The sequence below is a fragment of the Chrysemys picta genome, chromosome 4, assembly GCF_011386835.1.
Source record: "Chrysemys picta bellii isolate R12L10 chromosome 4, ASM1138683v2, whole genome shotgun sequence".
Lineage (NCBI taxonomy): Eukaryota > Metazoa > Chordata > Testudines > Emydidae > Chrysemys > Chrysemys picta.
In genome coordinates, this window is record NC_088794.1 from 96,560,016 (window position 1) to 96,581,242 (window position 21,227).

Below are 21,227 nucleotides of genomic sequence, written 5' to 3' on the forward strand. Positions count from 1 at the left end.
CCGGGGTCACGGGACCGTGGGGCAGCCACGCTCCGGCCAGGGTCGTGGGGCCACGGGGCTGCCGCGCTCCGGCCGGAGCTCCAGCCAGGGGAGCGAGGCCCCCGAAGACGACCACCACCGGGGTGAGTGTGCGGGGCCCTCTTAGGCGTGGGGCCCGATTCTGGGGAATCGGGCGAATCGGCCTAAAGCCGGCCCTGCTTGTGGGTTTGCTCACATTAAAGTACTGGAGAAATGGAGCTGTTGAGATCAATCCTTTTACCTTTGAAGAAAATGTCTTGATTTGGCCCCATAGCTAAGATGTGTTGGACTTTAAGGGTATGTCTACACTGCAACTAAACATCTGTGGCTGGCCCTTGACAGCAGACTCGGACTCAGGCTGCAGGGTTGTTTAAGCAGTGTAGACATTTGGGCTTGGGCTGGAGCCTGGGTTCAGGGACCCTCTCCCTTCATGTGGTCCAGGAGTCTGGTCTCTAGCCTTAGCCTGAATGTCTACACCACAATTTAACAGCCATGCAGCCCAAGCTCCATGAGCCTAAGTCAGGTGACATGGGGCAGCCACGGGTGTTTAGTTGCAGTGTAGGTATACTCCAACAATTCATTCAGTGGTTTTGTCACTGTAGAAAGGTCTTGTAGGCATTGACCAAGGTAATTTACTAGCTCAGTATATATCTCAGTTCTGGTTCATTAGTTGGTGCATTCCATTTTCAAATTGCTTTTACTTTCTCAGGGCTAGGACTGATTCCATCCATCTCTGTTTATGGTCTGTCTCAAAAACAAAATTTGGGATAGGCAGAAATGCATTTTCCCTTGTTTAGCATCAGTCCAAACTGATTAGGCTTAGGACTTCATTGAGGATTTTGTTGTGTCGAAGATCCATATATAAGAATATCATCCATAAAAACTGTAACTTCATTTGTGTTCATTAACAATTCTGCCATCTTTATTTGGAAAACTTCAGGTGCTCTGGTAATTCCAAAAGGTAATCTTTGAAAGCAAAAACTCCCAAAGGGTGTGATAAATGTAGCACTTGCTTTAGCTAAAGAAATTTGCCAGTTATCCGCCTGAGGCATCCCTTTCACTTTGGGGAGGAAGTCTTCCAGTGTTGGGAGGATATATTTTTCTTTCACAACTGCTTCATTTAGTCTTTTAAGATCTACAGAGTCACATTTTTCCATTTTTCTTTATAACTGGTACCATTGGCACACACCAGGCTGTTGGCTCAGAAATTTTCTCGAATATACCAATCCACTCCCTTCTCTTTAACTCAGTTTCCACTTTATGATGTAATGGAGTAGGAGTCCTTCGAGGTGTATGTATGTATGTATGGTTCAGCATTGTCTCTTAAGGTTATTTGTACTGGATTTCCTTTCAAAAGTCCAATATGACCAAATATTACATCGAGTTCTTCCACTTGTCTGACTAGGCCCATCATGGCTGCCACACTGCAGCTGAGAAGGCTGCTGGTCTGTGGTCCTTAGATCACATACAAAGACAAAAGCTATGCATCCAGAGTGTATGTTATTCACCATGCAGGTCAGAATACTGTCAGAGCTGCCTCAGGTAACTTCAGCTTTGGGAAGGATTGAAGGTGATTGTAAGTCCTTCTGAGATGACTGTGAGCTCAGCTCCTGCATCAATTTTAAAGGCAATAGTCTTGCCATGAATATTCAGTTTCACTCTCCAGGCAGGCTCTCTGTCATCACAAGTGATAGATCCCAGAAACAACGGCTCTTGATTGTCTGTAATGTGAGTCAACTTCCTGATTGTTTTGGTGCAGCAAACAGCTGCAGAATGTTCATATTTCATGCATGCATTATGCTGTTTGCCTGTGACTGGACATGCATCATTTCTTGGGATATGACTTTTTCCACCCCTTGTGCGCGTAGATTGGAATTTGTCTCTCTTGGGGTATGTCTACACTGCCCATGTTACAGCGCGGCCGCACTGTGACGTGGCAGTAGAGACATGCTTTATCGCCGGGGGAGAGCTCTCCTGGCGATTAAAAAAAAAACCCACCCCAAAAAGCGGTGCTAGCTTTATCGCTGGTGTTAGGTAAAAAAGCAAGTCCTCACTCACCTCTCCAGCACCCGAGTTCGTGCGGAGTTGGTATGGGGCTCACAATCTGTCAGAGACCAGACACCAATTCGTTGATCAACGGGCTCACACTATCCTTAGCTTGAAAAGCTTCAGAGTAAGTGTGGCAAGTTTATTAGGGGTGAGCATCAATATTTATACACAGAAGTAAACAAAGTGATTAACAGATCATAATGGTCATGTATAATCAATCAAGATTCTACAGGATAAAACAGGTTAAAATGTAAATTCAAAAAGAGATAAGGGGAGATGGCTACTTAAGGGGAGGGGGGGGTGTCATGAGTAGTTCGCAGGTCATAGCTTTGATTAAAAGTTCAGACAGAGACATCAAGTCTGGGTTAAGTTTAAGCTCATCAAAAGTTCAGACTCAACATTCCTCCATTTGTAGCTTTGGGATAACTATTTACCAAAAGCTACACCCCATTTTAAGGAGCCAAGGGCCGCTTGGCAATTTCAGCCTGGGCCAACTCGAAGAGAGTAAGGCCCTTGGCTGAAGTAGGAAAAGAATAAACTGACCCACATGAGTCTATGAGGGAGAGGACACACTGAATACAGCAACACAGTATTATAAGGATTACTATGGCCCCAACAATACCCACCAAGAGTTTTTTTTAACCCACCCAAATCCAGGCAGCCAATTCCATAAGGCTCCTCACCAATCATAAGGTGGCTGGCCAGAGGAGTAGTTCTTAGCCATTTCCCTTAGATGTTTGGTACGTTGAAAAGTGTCAGAGTAGGTGTCATTTACAAAAACACAGCATTCTTCATTTATGAGGGCGCAAGTTCCTCCCTGGGCTGCTAACATTATGTCTAAAGCCATTCGGTTTTGCAAAGCTAACTGGCGCAGCTGGGACATTTCCCCGGCCTGATTCTCAAATAGGGTCGCAGTTTCATTGGTTAAAGATTCTAGTAGTCCCTGTAGACGGATGACACCACCCCTCAAGCTAATGAGACCAGCCCACCACTGCCACGACAAACCATCACGGATATTAATATCTCTGAAGGTTTCACGGATGTTACGAACGTGGGGAAAATGAGGGGGAGTGAGGGAGATGCGAGAAGGCGGTGTTAGCCACGCTAAATAACATGACCCTGCCCAATCAGGGGAGAGAAAGTAATAAGCTTTGGGCCCGCACACCCAGTATGTTCCATACAATGAGTTTCGGGTATTCCATTTCTCAAAGTAGGAGGTAACCCACCACCCGTTGGACCACTGTTCCCCTGGTAACGCAGAGGGGTCGTTGTGCGAACTGCAGAGGCACAATTTGGTAGTGGTGTTTTCAAAGGGCAGTGTAGTACTGCTTGAGCAGTTGTAGAAGGCAATCGTATGTCCCTTAGCAATTAGTTGGACACCCTCGTGATCTGAGCAGGGCTTCTTAAAAGCTGGCTCTGAAGGCCTGCCCACCCATGAAAAAGTTGGATCGGGGTGAGGGATCCACATATGGGATAAGTGGGATGCGCAAGGCTTGAAGCCAAGATTTTTACTAAAGGCGGTGCCATTAAATACATGTTGCATTTACTTGTTCCTACAAAAGTTGACCCCTTTTCTTTAACAAAACACAGTGATCCTGTCTGATTGGTTACCCTGAGATATCTGTTAATTGGCACTCCTGTTTTGTCCCATGTAAGATTGTGTTGGACTGGATCTTTTACTCTAGCCGGTGGCATCCAAGTCATATTAGCAGTGGTCAGGGGAATGGGTGTGAAGGGGAGTCCCTGTTCTGCATTTACTGGAAATTGAGTACATACCCAGCAATTACTTCTATTTCCTAAAATACGAGTTTTAACCTCGTGGGAATATCTAATAAAAGCATTATCTTCATAAGCAGAAAATAAACTAAAAAGGCATAATAAAAAACATACAGTTGTCAGAATAAAAGGTCCTCTCATTTTTTCCGAGTCAACTTAAGTCTGATGTCTGAAAGAGGTAAGCTGGTCCACTGGTCGGAGGCAGTGTCCTCAGTGGTGGCAAGAGCTGCTGGTCCGTCACTGTGGTCCACTACGGCTGGCTTGACGTGGGAGTGGTGGATCCAGGATTTGCGTCCTTCCAGGAACACTGCAGTCTGGGTTGTTAAAAGAACCTGGTGGGGTCCAGTAAACCTCGGCTGGAGGGTGTCGCCACGAACGAACTTTTTGGCCCAGACGAAGTCCCCTGGTTGGAACGGGTGGATCTGTTCTTCCAGCGGCACGGTCTGGGAAAACTGCGAGGCTTTCCAAAGGGTACGGAGGCGAGCCTGTAGGGAGAGAAACTGGCACGCGGTCATATGATCCCCTCCCAATAGTGAAACATCAGCACGTGGTAGCGTCCCGCCTTTGAAAGGGGGGTGTCCATAGAGCAGTTCAAAGGGGGATAATCCCAATACACGGGTTGGGCGAGTATGAAGGTGAAACAGGACCAAGGGAAGTACCTGAGGCCACTTTAATCCTGTTTCCTGACAGTATTTAGCCAATGTAAACTTAAGCTCCCTATTCATACGCTCAACTTTCCCGCTAGACTGAGGGTGGTAGGGTGTATGAAAGGAGTGTGAAATGCCCAGTCCTTGTTCTAAACGGCCAAGGACATGACCAGTAAAGTGAGGTCCGCGATCTGAGTCAAGCACGAGAGGGATGCCAAAACGGGGTACAATGTCTCTAAGGAGAATCTTCGCCACTGTGGCAGCAGTACAATTAGCAGTAGGAAAAGCTTCGACCCAGGAAGTCAGAGGGCAAACCAAAACAAGGAGGTGCTTTTTCCCAAAAGCCTTTGGCATATCTGCAAAGTCAATTTGAAGATGTTGAAATGGAGCAGCAGGTGGAGGTCTTCCACCCTTAATTTTTTTAAGAGGCGGAGCAGGTCCATTACGCTGACATGTGCTGCATGCTTTCACTATTGACAGGCAGTAGGGTTGAATGCCTGGAGCATACCAAAAGCGAGCGATGGTGTCCACAAGGGCGTGCGTGCCGTAGTGACCCCCCTTATCATGGTGCCAGCGAACTGCCACGGGGTATGTGGAGCGAGGGAGGCAGGCTCGGCCATCCGGCATAAGCCAGGTCCCTTTGACCAGAGTGGCTCCGAGGCTCTCCCACGACTGTAGTTCAGCAGCGGGTACTGGTACAGGGTGCGGTGGAGTAAAGGAGGAGGCTGCAATAGCCAACGTGGGCATGGCTAAGGGTAAGACGGCAGCCGTCTTGGCGGAGGCGTCAGCCAGGGCATTCCCACGGGTGACGGGGCTATCATCTTTAGTATGGGCCCGGCAGTGAATTACAGCCAGGACCGAGGGTTCTTGGAGGGCATCCAAAAGCTTGTGGATGAGGGGGAGGTGCTGAATGGGTTTACCGGCAGCTGTCTGGAAACCTCGAAACTTCCAGAGGTGGATGTGACAATGCACAACTCCAAAAGCATACTTGCTATCAGTAAAAATGGTAACGGTCTTACCAGCGGCCAACTGGCAAGCTCGGGCCAGGGCATAGAGTTCGGCGGCTTGGGCTCCCCAGTTGCCTGGCAGTGAGGCGGCCTCTTGAATGTCCCATTCAGAGGTGACTGCATAACCGGTGAAACGCTTGCCATCAACATAGAAGGAGCTTCCGTCCGAGAAGAGGATGCAATCAGGGTTGTCCAGTGGCACGTCAAACAGGTTGTCCCTTATCTGTAAGATGCTATAAACTACTTCCACACAGTCGTGCTGATCCTGGAGGACTGGCAGGTCAGGAAGCAAGGTAGCTGGATTAAGGGGCCCACACCTTTCAAAAATTAGGTTAGTGTCTTCTAAGAGTTCGGCCTCTAGCTGTTGCTGACGATGGGCCGAAAAGACTTGGGTTGTGCCCCTACGCAGAAGGGCTGACAAGGCATGAGAGGTCCAAACCGTGGTAAAATGACCCAGGGTCAGGCTCTTTGCCTTTGTGATCAGCAGGGCAGCTGCTGCCAGAGTCCGGGTGCAGGATGGGGTTCCCTGAGCGACAGGGTCGATCTGCTGAGAGTAAAAAGCAAGCGGGAAATGGTGGGGCCCGCTCAGCTGGGTAAGGACGCCACTAGCAATTCCGCCCCTCTCGTGGACAAAAAGGTGAAAGGGTTTGCTGTAATTGGCAGGGCGGAGAGACATGGAGGAGGCCACACTGTCCTTGAGTAACTGAAAGGCTTGGATTGTGTCCGGGGACCACTGCAAAGGGTCAGGAGCAAGGTTAGCAGTGAGTCGGTGGAGCGGTTTGCTTAACTCCCCGCAGGACGGTAACCAGGGGCGACAGAAGCCAATTAATCCTAAGAAACCTCGAAGTTGTTTCTTGGTGTTTGGCAGAGGGCAGTTTTGGATAGTCTTTATGCGGACTGGGTCCATTTGTCTTCCCTCTGGGGTTAACAGGAAGCCCAGATATCGGACCTTCTGTGAGACCCACTGAATCTTGTTAGGGTCTACCTTGTGGCCTCTGGTGTGTAGGTATAATAAAAGTGCCTTACCATCGATGCGGAGGGCAGCTTCTTCGCGGTTACCTAATAGGATGTCATCTACGTATAGGACTAACGTGGATCCCTGCGGACTGGTGAAGCCTTCCAAGTCGTGGCGGAGGCATTGGCTGAAAATCGTGGGGCTGTCTCTGTAGCCTTGAGGAAGTCGTTGCCAGACATAACTTTGTCCCTCCCAGGTGAAACCAAAGAGATACTGAGAGTCTGGGTGCACAGGAATGCTGAAAAAGGCTGATTTTAAGTCAATAACAGTGAACCACTCAGCATCCCAGGGGATTTGGCTGATGATAGTAGCTGGATCAGGAACTACTGCATGAAGAGGGACCACACACTGATTAACAACCCGTAGATCCTGTACAAAGCGCCAACGAATAGGGTCTCCGTCCTTTTTAGGAGGCTTTTTGACAGGCAGTATAGGGGTGTTACAGGGAGTGCGCTGAGGGCGGACTAGCTTTTGTGCAATGAATCCCTCGATAATGGGGCGGATGCCCTCCCGGGCTTCCAACGACAGGGGGTATTGAGGGACTGACGGGGGGGTTAAGGAGGGCTTCACTTGAATCCGTACTGGCTCTGCTGAAAGGAGCAGGCCAACATCAGTGTCAGAAATTCCCCAGAGGGTTAAAGGCAAGTCAGTGAGGTCAGGGGAGAGAGAGGGGGGGGTTTCCCAATTACCCTGAGTTGGGGCCGAATCTCCTAACACTGTCATCAATAATCCTACCCCTTCAGGAGTACAGGTTAAAGTAGCCTCAAGCTTACAGAGTAAATCCCGGCCCATCAAAGGGATCGGACAAGCTGGGGGAAAAAGAAAACGGTGAGAAAAACATTTATCAGCATAAATAACATTTAGAGGCAAAGTGAGTCCCAGAGACTGTGGGTTGCCCTCCACCCCAGTTGCAGTTTTAACCTCAGAGGATAGCCAGGGAGAGGGGGCATGATTTAAAAGAGAGAAAGTAGCTCCAGTATCAATGAGGAAGGAGACAGGCAGTCCCTGGACTGAAAGGGTTAGACGAGGCTCTTTGCTGGGAGGGGAGAAAGTGAGGAAGGAGCCGGCTAAAGATATTAAGGAAATAAGACCATCACATTGTTTGCCTTCGCCCCCGGGGTACCGTCATTGAGGAGGCTGAGTTTGCTGCAGCTGCTGCTGTTGCCCGTAGTTGATCCAGGCCTGGGGAACGGGCTGAGCTGGTGGTGCAGGGGTGTATTCGTCCCTGGTGTAAGTATCTGCGGATGCGACTGGACCCTCTGGGCGTCCCCAGGGGAGGGGTATGCAACCTGCTGCATCTGCTTGATCTTTTGCCTAGTAATTACTCCTCCCGAGGTGTGCCCTTCCATTTCCCCCTTATCCCTCTGCAGAGATTCCGATCTGGAGTCCTGCAGATTCCCCTCTGCGCCCTGGAGAGAGTCCCCCTACGGAGGAATAGGGGCAGGTGCAGTGGGGACCAACTGACGAGTCAAAACACGCCGTGGTTTACACCCTTCATCGAAATAACATGGAGGGGGTTCACTCTCGGGAGAATACCTGACTGCCATAATTTTTAAAGATTTCCACAGCTCTGCTGCTGTGTCCCAACAAAACCAGTAACATAACTGTCCCGGATGGTCTTTTTCGATCTGGCTCCTTACTCCTCTTAAGGCAGCCTGTTCGAAAGAGCCATACGAAGGCCACCTCATCTCCGGGTTGGCCAATACCGCGGTATACCCAGTCCAATTCCTTACACACAGTGTGTACAACTTCCTCCTAGACATTCCTGTCTGTACTGGGAGTTTCCCTTCGTTCCATAACTTATTTACAATCCCCAACGGACTCTCAAGAGGCACGCTAGTCCCTTGACCCATGGTGTCTGACAGGAGCCCTCCAACTGGCGTTTACCCTGCTGTCCAGTACACGACCCCTCAATATTGAATTGGCTGGGAGAAATCTCCCGTGGCGCCTGCCAATTCGTATATGAGTGGTCTGACCACTGGACAGAGGCACCGCACCAGAAGGAAATCCCGGACGAGCCCCCAAATTGTTAGGTAAAAAAGCAAGTCCTCACTCACCTCTCCAGCACCCGAGTTCGTGCGGAGTTGGTATGGGGCTCACAATCTGTCAGAGACCAGACACCAATTCGTTGATCAACGGGCTCACACTATCCTTAGCTTGAAAAGCTTCAGAGTAAGTGTGGCAAGTTTATTAGGGGTGAGCATCAATATTTATACACAGAAGTAAACAAAGTGATTAACAGATCATAATGGTCATGTATAATCAATCAAGATTCTACAGGATAAAACAGGTTAAAATGTAAATTCAAAAAGAGATAAGGGGAGATGGCTACTTAAGGGGAGGGGGGGTGTCATGAGTAGTTCGCAGGTCAGAGCTTTGATTAAAAGTTCAGACAGAGACATCAAGTCTGGGTTAAGTTTAAGCTCATCAAAAGTTCAGACTCAACACTGGGAGTGCTGTCTATACTGGCGCTTTTCAGCACAAAAACTTTTGTCGCTCAGAGGGGTGTTTTTTCACACCCCTGAATGATGAAAGTTTTAGGGCTGAAAGTGGCAGTGTAGATACAGCTTTAGCCTCATCATTCCCTCTCCTTGCCTCAGGGGTTTTATGACAATGACTTTTAACACTCAAGTGTCTGTTTATAGCTTAGCTAGCTTCAGGGTTTTCAAATTGCTCCTACCTTTTGTTATATTGTTTGACTAATTCTGACTCTTTCGCTATCTGCATAGCTGTCACTAGTGTTAAATCTCTCTTCAATTGTAGCTGCTGTGAAAGGTTTTTATCTTCTAACCCAGTAATTACTAGCCTGTCTCTGATATTTTCATGTTTTGCATTCCCAAAAATCAGTTTTCAGCCAATGTATGCAGAGCTCTTATAAAACATTCATTATTTCCCCCCTGGTTCTTGAAGTGTCTGGTGAAAACATGCTCTTTTATAAACCACATTTCTGAGATATAAAGAATGCATCGAACATAGCCAGAACCCTTTTGTAGTCATCTCTATGACTGTCTTCTGTAAAGTCAAAGGATTTAAAGATATTCTCTGTCTGCTTCCCTGTAGCATATCTTAGAGAAGATCGCTACATATCTCCAGTTTCTTTATGGAGTTTTTTGCAATTCAAAATCTTGCAAAATACTGCTTCCATTCTGTCCACTGGGAAAGCTGAAGTTCTCTGGGGCACTGAAGAGTGGCATATTGATGAGATCCTGGAACCTTTGTTGCTGTTCCTTTTGTCTGCAACATCTGTTGCTGTTTTCCTTTTGTTTCTGTTCTTAGTTTACTATTGACACCATGTCATGCTCCTGTACCAGATGTGGACTGGTCACAAACTTGCTGATACATACCAGCTATGTTCATTATAAGATCCTTTAATGCTCTGCCGGGTATGATTGAGGGTTGTTAAAAAAGGGATTTTTATGCATAGTGTCATCTAGTGGCTGAATAGTATAATACAATTTAATTTAGCATGCCCATTACAGCGGGGAAAGGCTCTGTCAGCTCCCCATTTCTGGTGCCTTTACTGGCACCGAGGAAAGGCTCCAGCAGCAGGGAAAGACTCTGGTGGAGAGAGGCTCAGATGTGGTGTGCTTTTCACTGCCACATGCAGCTACACCTACACTATATGCCTCTGCTGGTGGTGTGTAGTGTAGACATAGCCATAATGGGAATGACTGAAACCAAAGTACACAGTTAAGCATATGCTTGGTATTACACAAAAGCAATTAAATCCAGAGCCCCAAGAGCTATATCCAGGGAAGATCCCCTCCAGCATCACATTCGCCCTGACAAATGCTGAGTCTTTCTTTCCAGGACTGTGTCATATTATTTAACTGACCACAGGGATCATTGTAGAGCAACCAGTAAAAACACCTCTCTTGAGTGTTTCTCAGGCATTTCTCATTGTGGTGCCTAAGTATTTATATACTGTGCTGACTGCCTAACTTTTTCTGCCTACTACCCAAAGACTGGGAGCAAACCTCTGCTGGTGGGTAGCATCTCAAAATCTGCCAGACCTAAAGAACAGCTCTGTGTAGCTTGAAAGCGTCTCTCTCATAGTGGTGGCTCTAGGCAACAGCAAAGCAAGCATGTGCTTGGGGCAGCCCATTTGCAGGGGCGGCAGGGATCCAGCCTGGGAGCTGAGAACCAACAGGGGGCCCTGGGAGCTGTAGTTCCTTGGTTAGCTCCCTGCCTATAGAGCCAGCCCTGGAGCAGGGAAAGAACTACATTTCCCAGCATTCCCTTGGCCACTACCAACAGGAAAAAGGGGGAGGGAGTGAGGTAGCTGAAACCTCATGCTGCAGTGAATGGAGAGCTGCACTGTGAGTAGGGATACCATATTTTAACATTCAAAAAATAGGACACTCCACGAGGAGGGAGGGTAGCCCCACCCTGCCACCATCCACCCCCTCCGACTGCCCCCCACAGAAACCCCAACCCATCCAACCCCTCCTGCTCCCTGTCCCCTGATCACCCCCTCCTGGGACCCCTGCCCCTAACTGCCCCCCAGGATCCCACCCCCTATCTAAGCCTCCTTCTCCTTGTCCCCAACTGCCCCCTCCTGAGACACCCCCCCCAACTTCCCCCCAGGACCCCACCCCCTACCTGTCCCCTGACAAACTCCCGGGACTCCCATGCCTATCCAACCGCTGTCTGTCCCCTGACTGCCCCCCCAAACCCCATACCCATCTAACCCCCCCTTCTCCCTGCCCCTGACTGCCCCCCCGAACCTCCACCCCATCCAACCCCCCAGCCCCCTTACCGTGCCACTCAGACCAGCGTGTCTGGCACTGCGCAGCGCCAAACACACTGCTGCATACATGCTGCCGTGCTCCCCCGCGGAGCCACATCCCCCTTCCCTCCCCCAGCACCTGCCTTCCAGATTTGAACACCTCAAAATTCAGGAGTGCTCAAGCTCAGTTTGGGAAGCTGTTACTTCATTTCTCCCAAATCAAATATACTGATCCACTGTAACTTGCGGTAGAAAAAGTAGGATAAAATTGAGCAAGAAATGCTTCCCAGTGGTTATTAGGACTGGAATTGCTATTTTCAACAGCCACTGCCTTTTTTGTTTGTTTGTTTAAAAGGAAGACAGTGATATTGCATTGGCAAATTCCCCATAGAAAGAAAGAGAGTAACAAAAGAATAATAAAGGCACCTCAACTTTTCTTCATTTATGTAGGACAGTCTTATAATATGCATCCAGATATCCTCCAATCACACAAGCTGAAAATTGTTCCACTTTACTGCAGTTCTGTAACCATATGGGAACCAATCCTGTCTGTGTTCTGTGAACATCTAAAATTCCTGCTGAATGACCTGCCGTGGGAGCGAGTTACCAGTGACCCAGGGCTGCGGCGGAAGGAGGGTGCAGGTGGTGGGGAGAGAGCTCAGGGCTGGGGTGGCAGGAGGTGTGTGTGGGGGGCAATGGTGGGGGGGAATGAGGGAGTCCAGAGCTGGGGTGGCAGGGGCTTTGGGTGGGGGGGAAGAGCCCAGGGCTGGGGCAGCAGGAGGGTCCGGCGAGGAGCCCAGGGCTGGGACAGGGGGCAGCAAAAATTTTTTTTGCTTGGGGCGGCAAAAAACCTAGAGCCGGCTCTGCTCTCTCACCCATAGAAGTTGGCCTAATCAAAGATATGACCTCATCCACCTTGTCTCTCTCATATCCTGGGACCAATGCGACTACAGCAATGCTGCAGACAGGACTCTATTTGGCAGTTAACATCTGAGTTTCTTTCCCTCTCCTTGAATTCTGGCATGTGTGGTCTGGAAAGGTTATACAAGCATGTTCTTGACCAATCTGCTCTTTTTCACAGCCTGGTGAAGCTGAAGATGCAACTCAGCGCTGAAGGAAAAATTCCTGTCAGGAAGTGAGTACAGGCATTTACATCTCTTTGTGCACCCAGTCAGGTTGAAAACAGAGCAGGTGGGTGAAGGGACGAGAGCCCAGCCTGGCTTTGTCTGCCTTGCTGCACCCAGAGGAAGTCATTATCTCCTAGGGGTTCTGGTCCTTCCCCCAAGAAGAGGGAAAGGGACTTCTGTCTCCTTTGGCTGTCCCCAGAAGGGGATTAGGCCATGGGGGACATGCCTTGGGTCTGGAGAGCCCACTTGCAGGGGCTGTCCTGCTACTGCAGTAAGAGGAACCCTGGGATTAATTAGAGTAGAGATCAACAACCAGGGCTGGTTTGGATTGTATAAAGCCTCATTTGTTGGGCTTTTGTTTTGCAAATCCAAGGCTGGGTAAAATCCAAATCTCATTTTAACCACACTCTAAAAGCTTAAGGGCTTCCGGTCCTGGTTCATCTCTAAATGAGCTTTCTGCCTGGCTGGCAGCGGTGCTGGCATGCCTGTGTTTCTTACTGCCATCCAGGAATTCTGAGCTGATTTGTTCTTTAATTGTTTTCCCATTATCTGTGTATAAAATCTTTGGGTCTTCTCCCCAGTTTATCCCAGTTTAACACCAGTGTATCTCCACTGATTTCAGCAGTTACTCTGGATTTACACCAATGCAAGTGAGAGCAGAATCGGGCTTGAGGCCCTATTCTCCCCTGTGCCGGTGATTGTGCTGGTGCAGTGATGGAGGAGGTGGTTTGCACTCCCCTTCTACAGAGCAGGGCTACTTTAGCTCCTGGTGCACACCTGAGCAGCCATTGCAGTAGTATAGAAATACTGGCATACAGGGCAGGGGGTTGGGGTGCAGGAGGGGGTGCAAAGTGCAGGAGGGGGCTCAGGGCAGGGAGTTGGGGTGCAGGAGGGGTGCGGCAGGGGGCTCAAGGCAGGGACTTAGGGGGCTCAGGGCAGGGGGTTGGGGTGTGGGGTGCAGGAGGCGTTCGGGATACGGGCTCTGGCCCGACGCTGCTCTGGGGTGGCAGCGGCATGCAGCGGGGCTAAGGCAGGCTCCCTGCCTGCCCTGCCCCCTTGCCGCTCCGGGAAATGGCCAGCAAGTCCAGCAGTGGCTCCTGGGGGTAGGATGGGGCAGGTGGTTCTGCCACGCGCTGCCCTCGCCTGCGAGTACCATTCCCAAAGCTCCCATTGGCCACGGTTCCCCATTCCCAGCCAATAGGAGCTGCAGGGGGCGGTGCCTGCAGGTGAGGGCAGCGCACAGAGCCCTCTGCCCCCTCTACCCCAGGGGTCTCAGGGACATGGTGCTGGCCGCTTCTGGGAAGAGAGCGGGGCCAGGGCAGGCAGGGAGCCTGCCTTAGCCCTGCTGCACCATGGGGCTGGCAATCCCCCGGGCCAGATTGAAAGCCCTGACGGGCTGGATCTAGCCCGTGGGCCGTAGTTTGCCCTTCCTTGTCCTATAGGGTCCCCAGCAGAAACTAAAGTTACCCTTGGTTGGGGAAACCTCTGAATTGAAGCAGCAGTGGTATTTATGTATTGATATCAATGGGAGTTAGGCCCCTAAATACTTTTAAGCATTTTGTACATAACATCTCTCCACCTATCTGTTCTCTTTCTCTCTGTGACCCAGTTTTGCATGCACCCTTTTGTCCCTCTCTCTGTAGCTCCCCACTACCCCACCCCCATCTTATCCCACACTGTGACTGTACCTGCCAGCAGCCCCAACCTCTGTTCTCGCTCACTGCTCTTCACAAATTGTCATTTTGCAGGCCTGACTGCTCTTCTCTCTCTCAGTATTTTTCAGCTGTTTCCTGCAGACAGGAAGAGGGTAGAAGCTGCATTACATGCTTGTCACCTTCCAAAGGGCAAGGTGAGTGACTTCTTGGGATATTCAGAGATGTCCAGAACTCCAGGACAATTCCTTCACTGGCCCTGACCTCTTGACCATGATGATGCTATCCCTAAAACAGCCCCAAAGAGGTAGACTTCCTGACCAACATTCTAAATTACTGTGAAACTATATAATCTGTACCACATTGTAGCTTTACCTCACTCCCTGCCATGATGACATCAATTATTATTATTTCTATTACAGTGTCACCTAGGGCCTCAAAGAGCTGACAGTCTCAATAGATAAGGTAGACAAAAGGGAAAAAAAGGCACAGAGACTTGCCCAAGGTCACTCAGCAGGTCAATAGTGGAGTCAAGAATATACCCCAGATGTTCTGAATCCCAGGCCACTGCTTTATCCACTCAACAGCTGCGCCTTCCCAAGGGACACCAGGGACAATTCTCAACTACCCCCATTGAAATAGCTTCCCCCAAAGTTTCCCCCAAAGTATCACAAACTATTTGCCCTGTTTCTCTAAGCAACATCTGATGCTCTGTGTGCTAATTCACACCACCACAAACAGGGATACTCCAGGTACTACAGAGCAGGGCAATAGGAATATGGACTACTGGCTCTAATAAGGAAGTGCAGGCAGACATGGGTTTGCAGTACTTGTGAGCTGCGGTTTCTGTTTCAGAATGATGCGATCAATCCAGAGGACTTCCCTGAGAAAGTGTATAAAACCTTCCTGATGAACCTGTGTCCCCGTCCGGAGATCGATGAGATATTCACCTCTCAGTGAGTCTTCCTCATGCTGCAGGGGCAGGCTTTGTTTCATGAGGGGAAAAGACAGGCAAACGGGGGACAATAAAGGAGGAAGATATGGTACAACTGAAGCAAAATGACTGGGGTGTATGAAGTGACTTCTGTCTCAGTCCTGCTCCTAATGTGCTTACTGCCAACCTCAATAGAGAGGGCAAGGCCTGGCTAGAGTATGGAGACTGATCTACCCTCTTCATTGCTAGAGGTGGTCACAGATCAAGGCTGAATCAAATGGGTGGGAAGCGTGCACTGCCAGTTTCTGCGCTTGAACCTGTGCAGTGGACAGGTAAAGAACTTTAGACCACGATTTTCAGAAGTGACCAATGATTTTGGGTCCCTCTGTGTGCAGGTGGCCAAACTGGTGACAGCTTAAATGGGTTTGATTTTCAGAGGTGAGTGCTCAGCTCTTCTGAAAATCAGGCCCCTTGATAGTGTCTCAAGTTGGACACCCAAAACTTGAGGCACCAAAAATCACTGATCACTTCTGAAAACCTTGGCCTTGGTCTCCAATCTGTGTAACCTTTCACCAGCACTAAATACGCAGCAATAAGACACCGAAATAAAATACAAAGAAGAGGGAAGGGTGCTGCAAGGTAGAGGAAGTGAGAGAGAGAGCTGGAGCCTTCAGAGAAAAGAAGGCCTTCTAGGAAATGGTGGGAGTCCAGAGAGATGGGCATGCACAGCTAGCTGCAGGAAGGGTTAGCCTGCGTCTCACTGCTGTAAAAGGGGTTTTCCAGTAACACTTAAATACATTCCCTCTTCCATTCCTCTCTGATTCTTTGCCCTTAGCCATTCGAAAGCCAAGCCCTACATGACCAAAGAGCACTTGGCAAAGTTTATCAACAAGAAACAGCGAGATTCCCGCCTCAATGACATCCTTTTCCCTCCTGCCAAACCAGAGCAGGTGCAGGGCCTGATAGAGAAGTACGAACCCAGTGGGATTAACATCCAGAGAGGTGAGTCTTGTTCAGCACACTGCCTCTCTGTCACTCCAGTGCTATGGAATCATCCCACACTGCACATTGCACTGATACTTACCAGAGTGTCTGGAGCAGCCAGTCTAACTCCTGCAGGCCCTTGTGTTTCAGCATTACCCACCTGCAAGGGAGTCAGGCCTCTTTGTTTCACTTCTGTTAATAGCTTTGTTTTCCCCGCAGGGCAGTTGTCTCCAGAGGGGATGGTTTGGTTCCTCTGTGGCCCTGAAAACAATATTGTATCACTGGACAAAGTGGTGCTGTACCAGGACATGACCCAGCCACTCTCACATTACTTCATCAACTCATCACACAACACCTACTTGACAGGTATCTCTCCACTGGATGACACACCAATTCCAGGGATCTTCCCCTAGCTTCAAAGCAGGTGTGTTGTACCAAGCATGTGTACCGACACTGGAGATGGGTTTTGCCCCATGTATGCTAGGCAGCAATCGGGCAGTTTGTAAGGAATTGACCCATTGGAAAGGGTTTGAAAAGAAAAAGCATACTCTGCTCTTCTGTAGAAAAGTCACGCTTGGGTGATGCCAAGCAAGGCAAAAGGACTAGGGAGATCAGCCTAAATGCTCAAGACAATGAGTCACAGTCTGCTTGTGTCTGATGGATTCTTTTTTGGGATGGCCTGTAGCTGGGCTGTGATGGGGCATATATAACATTTGCAGTGTAGGAAGGGTGAGCAACTCCTTGCCCTCAAGCTCATAGCCAGGGTCTTTTCCCATCACCAACTCCATCGCAGTGAAAGATTATGGCTTCATCATCTGACTATATAGACAGGCACGGGTATTCTTGGGATGTGAGGGCAGGTTCCTGTCTTTCCTAAATGGCTGGCCAGGTGTGTCTCTGTCTCAGGAGTCCCTAGGCTGAGCAGATGTGTGCCACTCTTCACTGGCTGGACATGTGTCTATCCCTGGGTAGATGCATTAGCCTACAAAGTGATTCGGCAGGTATATATGCTCTAAGATTTCAGTGAGAAGCAGGTTTCCTCCCCAAGAGTCAAGCAGGTGTATAACCCCATAGACTTGGAGGCAGATCCACACCCCTTCCCAACAGCTGGGCAGATGTAGATCCCTCAGGAATTCAAGAGCAGATAATTGTGTGTCCCTCCCAACTGACTGGGCAGGTGTCTCCCCCAGAGATTGGTGGTAGGGGGATACCATCACACCTCATCCCTCAATGTGCAGAAGGTAAACACATTAGTATAGGCCATGCTTTGAGGGAGGAAGAAGTGTTAGGTAGGGCTCCACTGCACAGTTACCTAAAATCTCCCTGCAGTGTGGAGTGCCCGCTTGCCCTGGGTGTGCACAGAGCTGTTTCCCCTTCTTACTGCTCTCCATGCAGAATGCACTCACATGAATAAATGGCAAACCATAGTCTCTTCTTCTCCTCCTGCCCCTCTCCAGCTGGCCAGTTTTCTGGCATCTCATCTCCTGAAATGTATCGCCAGAGCTTGCTGTCTGGCTGCCGTTGTGTGGAGCTGGACTGCTGGAAGGGTCGTCCCCCAGATGAGGAGCCCATCATCACCCATGGATTCACCATGACAACTGAGATTCTCTTCAAGGTGAGGGATTGTCTCCACAGATTATTTGTCCTGATTTTGTACTTATTTCTGTGTACCAAGAGTGAATGGATGAAGAATGGGCAGGGGGACACAGGTGTATGGATAGATGAGCATCTATTTAACAGGATGGCCCGATGTGCAGGTTAATTGGGGGAAAGTAGATAGCTGAGGGAGAGTAGCGGGGCTGTTGTATGGATGGGTCTGAATAAATGAGGTGAAATACTTGTGAATTGTCAGATAGGGAATCAGAGAGGTGGTTGGGCAGCTGGAGAGATGTATGGTTGAATAGATGAGTGCCTAGTGGTTGGAGGGTTGGGTAGGTGGATGGATGAGTGTGTGAATGAATAGTGTGTGAATGAATAGCTGCATGAGTTCAGACAAATGACAAGCACCAGGCATCTTTTCAGAAGACCATAAGGGTTAAGAGAGAGCCTTGTTGTCTTCTACAGGTTGATGTCTACAACAAGTTTGTAATGTTAAATATCGGCACTGTGGGGGTAATTCCTTTTGTCACGACCATGCCATGGGAGTACATGACATGCATCCAGCAGAGCAGCAGCCATGTGGAGTGTTGATTGTACAGCTTCCCTGACTCTTCAAAGACTCCACAGGGAAAGAGAGCCAGCCCAGGGTCACGCTCCATTGCCTAGTGAACTTGCTATTCACACTGAAGGATTTTGTTTTAGTGCATTTAACCACATACATTACAAAAACCATGCACGGTAAAAATGCACCATGCATTTAACTCACTTCCCCTCAGTCCACTCGGGCAAAGCCCAGATCCCACCGGGCAGAAGCCAATTAACAGCTCTCTTGTACTTAGTCTGTGTTCCCTCCTCCCCCATTCCTGCACTTCATTATTATCAAGACACATGAAAAAATAAAGCCTTTCTCCTTCAGTGCTCCGGTACCTTGACCTGCCTGTAATAGTCAATGCTGGCAATTTCCCAGGCTAGCTCTTTTGGTATCATGGTTGCTTTTGCATAGCAGTTCACTACAGATACGGCAAATAATAGCACAACGGTGTATTATGGAAGCTATAATTGCGCTGAGGGGTTCTGCTAAACCATGTGAATGAACCTCAGGATGGAATTATAGCCTGTTAACACAGCATGAGCCCAGTTTTTAGTTTATATAATACACAGAACTCCCATCTCCTGCTCCTTCCCTTCTCCGACCCCCCGTCTTTCTAATAGTATCTTTTGCACCCTCTCCTCTTCTGAACTTGTAGCAGCTTCCTTTGAAATCCCGCTCAAGTGGCCCCCTGAAGTGGCACTGGAGCCGCCTTCCTTAGAGGGAAACTGCTTGTTGAATCAGGGTTTGGGGGTTGTGGGCGGGGATTGCACAGGTTGAAGTCCTTGGGCCATATTCATCCCTGGCATTATGCCACTGTCTTCCTCAGGCTTATACCAGAGCTGAATTTGGCCCAATGGATTGAACTGTGCAGTCCATGTACTATCATGCGGTATACAATGGATTGTATGATATCACTGAATGAATGGAGCAGGAGTAAGCGGGGGCAGATAATTACAAATGAGAAAAACTATGCTCCTGTAACCTGCTACTTAGCAACAATGGGAAAGAAAATAGAGAAAAGTTCGTTGCAGTTTAATAGGGGCCTGGGAAAAATATTATTTTAAAAAATAAATCAACATTGTTGAGAATAGTTCCATGGCATCAGCATTTGTAATGTTAGTAACTGCTGGTTGCTGAGCATTTCCGTTTGCTGTGCTATTAGACCGTCAGGATCAAGAAGGACTTTACAGGCAAATAAAATGACAGACAAGTGGACAAATTCAGAGGACGTATGTGTGTCGCAGTAAATCTTGAGAGAGTTTAATCTGGCATCACTTACACCTTTTTTTCTGGCCCCCTCAGTGAATCAAATTTAGTCTCTCTTTAGACACATTTACTTTGAATCGCACCCATGTAACAAGATATACACTGGCCCTCCTATGCCTTCCGCATCACCTCTGAATGTGAAGTATTGAGTATAAAAGAACCAAAGGGAATCCAAGTTGTACCTCACATGCTGAGAGACCAGACGAGAGGCGTGTGTGAAAAGGAAGTTTAGTCATGCCTGGGAGAGTCGCTGGAAGAGATCAACTCAGAGATGTGAAAGCTGAGTGGCTACTTGTCTCAGGACACTATAATAATGCTCTGTCTGTCTGTCTCTTCTTGTTTAGGATGTCATTGAGGCCATTGCAGAAAGTGCTTTCAAAACCTCTCTCTACCCAGTTATCCTGTCCTTTGAGAACCATGTTGACTCGTGAGTATCCAGTGGTTGCTGGTGGGCTCACATCGGGGGAACTCACGTGAGAGAATTAACTTTTTGCTGTCTGAGAGGGGAGGTAGAGGCAAGCACAATCTCTCCAGCTGCCTCACACATTGTTGTGATTTCCTGGGTGTCTGAGGCTGGGGGTAGCAAGGTGAAGCATTGGAGTTGCAGTGTTAGGAGTTTTTGTTGGAGGGATCAGAGGTGGTTGATGCCAAAAGATGAGAAAATTAAACCAGTGAATCCCATCCTGTCACTCCCATTCAACCTCCCCCAAAATGCCTAACATTGGGGAGGTGATGGAGCAGGGCAGACGCTGTTAGTCCTGGAGAAGGGTTCCAGAGAGCCCGTGAGAGAGATCAGGATGAGGGGAGGTTAGGGTTAACCCTTTGGGTGGGGTGGCAGGGCACGGTACATGGTGGAGGAGGGTTGCTCATGCTATTTTCCAGACTCAATAGGTTCGTGTCTCACTCTTGTTTTATTGCATTATTCTTTAGGCCCAAGCAGCAGGCTAAGATGGCTGAGTACTGCAGGACCATATTCGGGGACATGCTGCTGACAGAGCCACTAGAAAAATATCCAGTAAGTGGAAGATGGGGGAGAACTTTTATTGGGGAGAGGGCATCATACACACATGGATCACTCCCTGGTGCAGTCTGGCTCTGCCACCTGTATGGTAATTTGGGGGATCCTTTGTGGCAAGTGGGAGGAGGCTTATAAAGGCATTAAAGTCAGTGAGCCTAGAGACAGAGGCAGTGAGAGGAGACAGCTGGAAATGGGGCTGGGTGCTGAGCAACTTGGAGAATGAAGAGTGAACTTTTCAGCTTCAGGGCCAGATTTTTTGAAACTAGAGGCCTGCTTCTGCTCTAAGTTACACCTATGTGACTCCTTCAACTTTAGAATCAGACCTCATCTGAGTTGTGCATGTGAAATACATAGTCAGGTAAGTAACATATGCAGCTGCATGCACAGAACAGTGGAGTGCATGTCAAGATAATTGATTGCACATGCAGCTCCCCAGTTTGCATGTACAAATGCATATTACCTTTTTGTAAACCCCATGCACATTACTACTGCTCTGCCATAAATATACATGGTGCTTTGCAGAAAAATAAAAAGACAACATCCGTGTCCCAAAGTGCTTACAGTCCACAGTACAGCAAGGCACAATGAAGGATGGCATGTCGGGTGTTGGAAGGTGGACAAGGTCTACAGCAATAGAATCACGCAAGCATGCAGTGCCTCTTGGGAAGAATCATGGCAGGCAGACACGGTAGAGCACCTGGAAACCATCTGTTAGTTGGATGGATACAGAAGGATATTTGGGTGGTTCTTTAAATGATGCTGGATGTAGGCAGATGTGTGGCTGGAAACAGAGCAAGGCACAAAGATCTAAAAA

General features: G+C 48.8%; 1 protein-coding gene across 8 annotated transcripts in view; it reads left to right on the plus strand.

Annotated features, from left to right (window-relative positions):
* PLCB2 (phospholipase C beta 2) overlaps positions 1-21,227 on the plus strand; it is a 70,312-nt gene that overhangs the window by 27,592 nt on the left and 21,493 nt on the right. For 5 of the 8 annotated variants that reach the window (XM_005284709.5, XM_065593169.1, XM_065593170.1 and 2 more), the window contains 8 exons: positions 12,323-12,376; positions 14,142-14,217; positions 14,876-14,976; positions 15,790-15,956; positions 16,158-16,304; positions 17,396-17,553; positions 19,740-19,822; positions 20,326-20,410. In XM_005284709.5, the coding sequence (XP_005284766.3) occupies positions 12,323-12,376; positions 14,142-14,217; positions 14,876-14,976; positions 15,790-15,956; positions 16,158-16,304; positions 17,396-17,553; positions 19,740-19,822; positions 20,326-20,410 (871 nt within the window). Of the gene's footprint in view, positions 1-10,748; positions 10,832-12,322; positions 12,377-14,141; positions 14,218-14,875; positions 14,977-15,789; positions 15,957-16,157; positions 16,363-17,395; positions 17,554-19,739; positions 19,823-20,325; positions 20,411-21,227 lie in introns of those variants that run through there. The other 3 variants (XM_065593167.1, XR_006176135.2, XM_065593171.1) reach the window with 3 other exon arrangements.